Genomic DNA, 8,243 nt, shown 5'->3' with positions numbered 1-8,243 from the left:
CGATGATGATTTGTTAAAATTATAAAGCAACCGTCTTTTGGCCTGCAAATATTCTACCTAAGAAATCTCCACTGAAGGGGATCAGCCCCGCATGACCATTTTATTCTGAATCCAGGAGAGCTTACAAGCCATGGCACTGTTCCCCACATGCTCGCTTGGCCAAAACCTGTACATCAACATGTACAATATACAGGACAGGACTCGAAACTCCCATTCTCACAGAGGATCGTTAAGGAGTGTTACCAGTAACAAAGGATAAAAGTTATACCACGTTGATTATTATAAATTATACTTGTTCTTGTCCTCCCCACTCTCATTAATATGTTCAGATTCTTTCCTGCAGAAAGCACGAGTTTCCTATACCACACCGACGCCATCACTAGTGATGGTTCGAGTGAGCTGTAGAGACCTTGATTCTGAAGACGTGTATGTGCAGGTGAGATGCGATCTGGTTGCAGACGCTGACACAGTAGCGGATCAAATCAAAGAAAGAGAAGACCTGGAACGAAAAGAGACGACGATCAGTCACCTGATCTGCGTAGGCTGCCCTCAGCTTCGACAGTGCGGAGGCGTGGCTTCTGGCTTTCTCCCCTTCTCTTCAGAGTCACCCTCCATTCCATACAACTTAACATCTCAGAACTCACTGATTCTTCCTTTACAACAAGGACCAACAAACTCTTTCTTAGAGACACAGTCATTATTTCAGGCTTTGCGGACCACACGGTCTTTGTCACGAATGCTCAACTCTGCCATTATTGCATGAATGCAGCCACGGACAATACATACATGCATGGCCATGGCTGTGTTCCAATAAAACTTTATTTTCAAAACCAGGCCATTGGCACCCTGGGTGAAGTTTGCCAACTCCTGCTGTACAGTCAGAAATATGGAATTTATAAGCCCTAATGCAGGCAGAATTAAAAATGTAAAAAATGGTTCAAAGATGAAGCCACAAGGAACTCCCACAAAGTCCTATAAATGAGGCTTTGACATTCCAAATCATTACAATTGCAAGATGGATGTCTCAGGACTGGCCCACTGAAACAATGAGTAGCCTCCACATCATGAAATACAATACCTACCAGGGCAATCCAAAGCACAATATATTCATCGATAAAGCTGTTGAAATACTGATCCAGAAACAGAAGTGCTGGGCCTATGAAGGCTGTGTCGTGCAAATGCATTTCACTCTTCGTCATGTGCGCCACCTAGGAAAGACAGAGAACCACTGGCGTGGGCATTTCCGTGTTGGAGCAACGGTGAGCTACACAGAAAACCAGCACTGTGCTCCAACAGCAAGTCTCAAGAATTCTTTAGCAACATACGTTGAATTTCCAAAACTAAAAACCTGACAACACGAAGTGTGTGTGAGAGCTACACACCAAAGGGCTCTCCCCTCAACTAGGCCCCCAAGCACACATCTCACCAGGAGCCTAATCTGAGTGTCTAGACCAGCCGTGGGCAAACTACGGCCCGTGGCCGGATCTGGCCCCTTTGAAATGAATAAAACTAAAAAAAAAAAAAAAAAAGACCGTACCCTTTTATGTAATGATGTTTACTTTGAATTTATATTAGTTCACACAAACACTCCATCCATGCTTTTGTTCCGGCCCTCCGGTCCAGTTTAAGAACCCATTGTGGCCCTCGAGTCAAAAAGTTTGCCCACCCCTGGGCTAGACTGAGACTGAAGAATGCAGGTGAGCAAACTAAGCACGTGAAATTGTGGAGAGAGGGGAGAACTACGGTGGCTCAAGGAGCTCCTGGTAATCTCACTGTCGCTTCACAGAAGATACCAACAGTCCCCAGACTGATGTCAGGAGATTCTGATCGGAGGAGAGCAAACTCGACAACTTCTCAGGACACTACGGAATGAAAACGACGGCCCTAAAACCAGAATCAGATGAAAATTAAAAACAAACAAAAACGTTCGTGCTTACCACAAGCTTATTGGTGATTTTAGCAGATACAAAACCAAATGTCAGTATATAAAGACAGGGATGCTTTTCGAAAAGCTGGACTGCGGATTTCTTGTAGATCATCACAGCTAATGTGATCACGGATCCGATGTGGAGAAAAGGAGAAAGGACACTTGTTCCCTGTGCAGGGCAGAGAGGAGATGGATTAGTGGGATTCGATACTGACCAGCTCCAGCTTTTAAGAGCCTCGTGGAATCTGACAGCCAACAGTTCCTACAATGGAGCATCAGAACAGCTCAGGAAAAGCAGCCGCCCAGACTGGGAAGGCACAAACTGAGGAGTTCACTTTTAAGAGGCCAAGCTTATTTTATAAAGCAGGCCATACTTTAAAACACACACACACACACACACACACACACACACAAAAACACAGTGCATAAAAGTTTGTGCATATCACATAAATATAAGCATATCATTGTATGCATGTATAAATAAAGCTGAAGTTTTGGATATTACTATTTTTAAGTCTAAGTGGAAACTCCTAGTTGACAAGTGATTTTATATAATTCAATACAATTTTTATTGATTTCAGAGAGGAATGGAGAGAGAGAGCTTGAAACATCAATGATGAGAGAGAATCATTGATTGGCTGCCTCCTGCATGCCCCTTGCTGGGGATCAAGCCCGCAATCCAGGCATGTGCCCTGACCAGAACTGAACTGTGACCTCCTGGTTCATAGGTCAACGCTCAACCACTGAGCCATGCTGGCCGGGCGATTTCATATAATTCAAATGAAAAACAAAGTGACCCCCACACCTGAGTCCTAGCATAAGCAATACTCACTGCGATTGTTGATCCGTTTTTCCCAACACCACCTGTGAAGATTACACGGAAATAATTCGTACAGGAAAATATGGTCCCTGCGACAGTACAAAGTGCAGGAAAAATTTTCACTTGAATATTCAGCACTGGAATCTTTAATAGGTAGAGAGAAAGAGCAATTAAAATATATACAAACTGAAATAGGAAAACAGAACAGTAACATACTCAATTCATATTCTGATATGTTCTTCTCCATGCCCCCCAGTCTAGTAAATACTTAAACTAATGGAAGTTCCTCTCTCTTTTCCTTTATGAGCAACATAACAAGTCTGAAGAGATGAGGCTACACAGAAATTAATCTCACTGCTGACAGCAATCTTTAAAAAGAAAATAACTGGTTCAACTTTATGAATTTGAGTCATAAGCTAAGTGAGGCTCATTTAACACATCCCAGGAGTCTGGCAGTAGTGAACTGGGCTGTCTCCTGGTGTTTTTATCAAAGAAGAGTTCTCTGTCTTTTTCTTTGTGCATTTTTTTAACTCTACCTCTATATCCGTAATTTGTTACTCATTGTTACGATAAAGCGTGGATGATGAAAGACGAAAAATATTCGCAACTGGATTGAAAACAAAAATTTGTAAACTGGAGAATGGAAGACAGAAGTTCTACTCGGAAGAGTTCCCAAGGCCAAATTGTTAGGATACAAGCAGCTAGGAAGCAGAAGGCAAGGAAGAAGGCGTTCACATGTGGGGGACAAACATGGCAAGCACATCCCAGTAGGAAAGGGACTGATTTAAAACAAGGGGGGGGCTGAGTGGACTGAGATCATGTATTTAATCTTGCGAATACAGATCCGCCATTTAAAATGAAATATACTTGCATTAATATTTAAAATCATTTAAGAGTCTCTCCCTTCTTATACCTCCCCTTTAGCTTTTCTAAAGTCTCAAGTTTTGTCCAATATAGATGGAAAGAAAGCAACAATAAAATGATAAGAGTCTAAAATAGAAACAAATGACTATAGGAACAAGATTCCCAAAGCCCAGGCTTAGCAGGCAATGAGTTTTTACAATGAAAACAAATTAATGAGGGCTGCTGACGCTTTTTAGGCTGCCATCTGCCTACACTTTTAAAACCAAATAGGAAATCTGAGATTTTCTATTTGTTCATATGTATAAAACTGCAGTAAAATTAGTAGATATAATTCTTAATGTTTAGCTCCTCAATTTCTTCAAAATTCTTAAGACCTCTGTTTGTTTACACAACTCTATGACCTCTTGCAAAACTGCAACTCTAAAAAAAAAAAAAAAAGTTGGAATCAACTGTTTGAACGTCAAGTTGTACTGTGGTGGTGTTTACGCTTCTAACATGAAATAGGTCAACTTAAAAATCAAGCCCAGACCTCACTGGACCATCCTCAATGCTGTCCTCCTTCCCTAATTGATCTCCAAACCCTACAGACCAATCCAAAACTTGTTTTCCATAAAAGAGAAAACCAACACCATGGCTGCTTGAATTCCAAGAGATTTTTCTGCTCTGGTTCAGCAAACTAGAACTATGGCAGTGCGAACCTGATGCACCTGGCGGAAACTCCAAATGCGGGCTGGCTCCCTTTCTGCTCCCGTGACAAAGGACCTGTCTGGCAAGAGGGAAACCCTACACTCTCCCACGTTTCCAAAGCAGCGAGGCATTACGGGGCCTGCCTGAATGCGGGCCAGCGGACGGAATGGGCGCCAAGGCTGGCCTTGCGGAGAGCTGTGCACAGCTGGGCTGGACAGCATCACAGCTGTATTTAAAATCTGGAAAATGCTTTGGATCATGGAAATGGTTGCCTTTTGAAAGGAGGAGCAGCAGAAACATTAGCAAAGCCGGGCAAATTAGTAAGTGGCTTGGACCCAAAGTGAGCAGGAACAGGCTCAGAAGCAGGTACCAGAAACATGCCGAGGACGCTGCTCACCCGTCATGTGATGGCCACACGCACCAACCCTGAGCTCCTGGGTGTAAGGCTGCGTCTGAGTTGACTTTTACCTTCTCTCTGGAGCCCCACATATTGCAGGGGCTCCGTTCGCACCTGCTGGGTGAAGCGCTCCCTTTCTCTTACTCTCCATGTGGAATTAGTTTTGCGAGCGTGTAAGGACACACGGGCCCCCACTGAGAGGGATCAGGGAAGGGAGCTACCAGGAAATCGGAGGCCGAGTGAAGGGAACGCGGGGCCAGCAGGATCCCGAGCCTCTCCCGGTGATGAGCCCTTCAAAGTCGGCACCAACTGCTCCGCTTATAAAAAGCACCAGAAGTGTTGCCACTGGCACCTCACACCCAAGATGAAGGAGGGCGGGCACACTGTCTTTCCCAGTCTCTCTCTGTCCTCCTGGGACGCATCCACGGTGGCCACAGTGCACCCGCTCTGCGGGAGCAGCCAGAAAGCTGCGCGAAGACACCTTTACCTCGGCCTCCAGGGCTTCGGGGCCTCGGAGACTGGGCAGGACAAGACAAGCTCTCCTGGGGCCTGGGGCCTGCCCCACAGCCAGGGAAAAACCCTCTGGATTCCCTGGCTGCATCCAAAGTAATACCAATCTAATGGAATTTATGTTTGAAAAGGGTGGAAGTGGAAAAAAGATCTTAAACCCTCAATTTGGCAGACTGACAATGGACCCATGTTTTGGTTCAATGGTTTGGGTTAATGTAGAATATCGGTTACTAGCTGTTACACTAGTTTTCTTATGAGCATAATAAAGAGTTCTTATAGGTTCTATAAATTTCAGCAAAAATAGAAAGTACTATTTTGAGTATAGATACTTTCTTCGAAAGAATGTGGGCTATGACTATCTGTAAATACTTTTAATACAAGTGAATTCTATGAAAAGACAATGTAACTAACATTAGTGTTCACCTTTAAGAAAACTGCACTTCTTCAGTCTTTTACTTTGAGAATGAGATATAAATTACACTACCAAGTCTTCAGTTCTACCTAATGAATAAGGTGTCTCATGGCTTAACACACACACACATTTAATCAACTAGTACATTTACGAGAATCAAATGCCAGTGAGAGCAACCCTGTGGGGATTATTTGCGGGTCCCCTTCAAAGCTGTATGTCCCCCCCCCCCCCCCCCCGATTTCAGAAGAGTGATAGGGTAACAGATAGTTCCCAGGCATTCCAAACGGATATATTCCTTTGGGAAGCAATACACACACAAAAATGTGTTATTTTATTTCTTGCAACATGTAAACCACGCCCTAGTGGACTTTTGTGCATAAAAGTATTTTTTCCTTAATTAAAAAAAAAAGAAAAAGAAAGAAAACAAAAACAAGACAAAAAATACCCAACCAAACAAAACAAAATGGTAAAAACTGGTCTCTCTGAAGAGAAAGAAGGTGTGCTCCATGAGCAGCGGACACGAACCACTTACCTCTGCCCGGTAGCTGACCTCCTGCAATCAGCGTTATGAAGACCTCTGCACTGTTTTTGTTTGTTTGCCATAAATTTGCTTTCTGAATATTAGTAAAAGCTCTTGAATGAGGACTTAGAAAGCATTTTCCATTTTATGACATCAACCTCAGAAGAGATGAAAATTTCACGTCTAGGCCCTAAACAAACCATCTCTCCATTTTGGCACACAGGTAAGCGGAACACCACACATAGTACTCTTTCCTGAACGAACATGTTCATCCATAAATGCTTAGGGCCAAGTAAGAAGAAAACAAAAAATGCAGTGGCCTGTGGTCAGTTGTGGGACTCTCCTGGGGACCGTCCGCTCAAAGAACACAGACCTTTTCTCTACGCCCCCAGAGAGCACCAGGATCTGAAGTCCTCCCTTTTCATCCACTGATGGTGACAGGAGGACCGGTGATGCGAATAAGACAGGGCGGGGGGTTCCCTCTGCTACTCACCTCCCTGGCCCTGAAACTGGACTGGGGGGTCTGCGAACTCCAGGTTAGCCTGGAGCCCGAGGGTTCCTTGTAGAACACTTAATAAAAAAGGATGACTATACTTTCTTAATTATCAATAAAGATAGGACAAAATATTTGATCCTTTAAAAAAATTACATCTCTGATGTGTGTATAAATCCTAATTTAAACAAGGCAACAAGTATACCTGCAGCAAATTTACTGCCAGGCAAAAGCCAAAGAATAAGGGGATGTGTGTAGCCTGAGCGTAACTTCGTGTACAACAGCGCTCCATGTGCTTCGTACTGATGAGGATAACTAGATGGACAGGTCTACATACCTGATGCTGGCTTTGTTTCTGGATGATCAAGCCAGAATCCCATTTCCTTTTTGTCATCAGTATGCTAAACTATGGTTATTTATCTATGTTTAAGATGTTCAAAATAATTTTTTTGGGGGGGGGAGGGCGGAGATTTTGGAATAAAACACAAAGCCATATAACAAATTTAAGTGGGGGTAGGCTTTAGGCTTAGGCTTTAGGCTTTATGATCTAGTTTTAGGAAAAGAAAAATCCTTCCTCTATGACTGAATTATTTTTAAAACGCAGTTATATAAAAAAATAACTACTAACCTAGTGGAGAGCAAAAGTAATAAAATTCTCTAGTGAGAGCTATAGATGTCAGAATTCACTGAAGACCGTATTGGCTTTGAGACTGCGTGTAGGAAAGATGTGAATCTGAATGATATTACGTACATATTACGTACATGACTAAATAGTTTCAAACTTTTTCTTGTTGACTATAGATTATTTTTATCCCTTCATCCTCCACCCCCCGCCCCCCAAATAAAGGGCATTAGATAATTTCTGGTAATAAATACTTAGGGAAGTGTGTTAATTTCACTTCCTCAAGTAACTAATTTACCATCATAAAGTGACTTAGGTGAGGGAAAACTCTTGCTCGATAAACTTCCCTTATACCTTAACATTAATCTGGTTTTTAAGAACTATGTTCGCATAGAAGCAGTCAATCTTTCTGGTAAGGTAACACCTACTAAGTGACAAATACTGTGCTCTGCTCGGGTGGTGGGAGCGGTCCGAGGTTACCCGGGCCAGGCAGGACAAACTACTTTGGCTCAGATCTGGAGGGTACATTCTCACTGTAAGAGCAGCAACATCTGAGGCTTATGGTGTGATGGGCACCATTCTAAGTGCTTTACACATATTTACTCATTTAATCCACAAAAATCACCCGATGGGGTCGGGACTGCTGTCCTCATTGTACGGAGGAGGAAGTAAGCAGCAGAGAGCTGACAGGTGACGTTCCCACAGGAGACGGGAGCTGGGGCCGACTCAAGCAGGCAGGCTCCCGAGCCTGTGTCTGAGCCTCCATGGCACACATATCACAGTCCCTCTTCCAGAGGTTTCTGGAAGAGAATTTGGGACTGGAGGGGAGCCTATAGTTTAGGTTGAAAACCTAGGGCGTGGCTTGTTAAAAAAAACCCACACACCAAAAACCCACTATGGCACCGGCTTCAATAGCATCGGTTCTGTTTGGGGGCCAGAGCTAACTTCCTACCCCAAATCTGCCACTCGGCTTTAAGCATATTACCAAAAA

General features: G+C 43.4%; 1 protein-coding gene across 1 annotated transcript in view; it reads right to left on the bottom strand.

The window, feature by feature from the left end:
• Window positions 1-8,243, bottom strand: part of CEPT1 (choline/ethanolamine phosphotransferase 1) — a 33,177-nt gene that overhangs the window by 276 nt on the left and 24,658 nt on the right. The window contains exons 6-9 of the mRNA XM_081112336.1: window positions 2,760-2,891; window positions 1,938-2,096; window positions 1,083-1,208; window positions 410-499 (exon numbers count right to left, since the gene is read on the bottom strand). Of these exons, the coding sequence (XP_080968462.1) occupies window positions 410-499; window positions 1,083-1,208; window positions 1,938-2,096; window positions 2,760-2,891 (507 nt within the window). The remainder of the gene's footprint in view (window positions 1-409; window positions 500-1,082; window positions 1,209-1,937; window positions 2,097-2,759; window positions 2,892-8,243) is intronic.

The sequence above is a fragment of the Myotis nattereri genome, assembly GCF_964212035.1.
Source record: "Myotis nattereri genome assembly, chromosome: 18".
Taxonomy (NCBI): Eukaryota; Metazoa; Chordata; class Mammalia; order Chiroptera; family Vespertilionidae; genus Myotis; species Myotis nattereri.
This window is presented reverse-complemented; position numbering and strand designations above follow the sequence as displayed.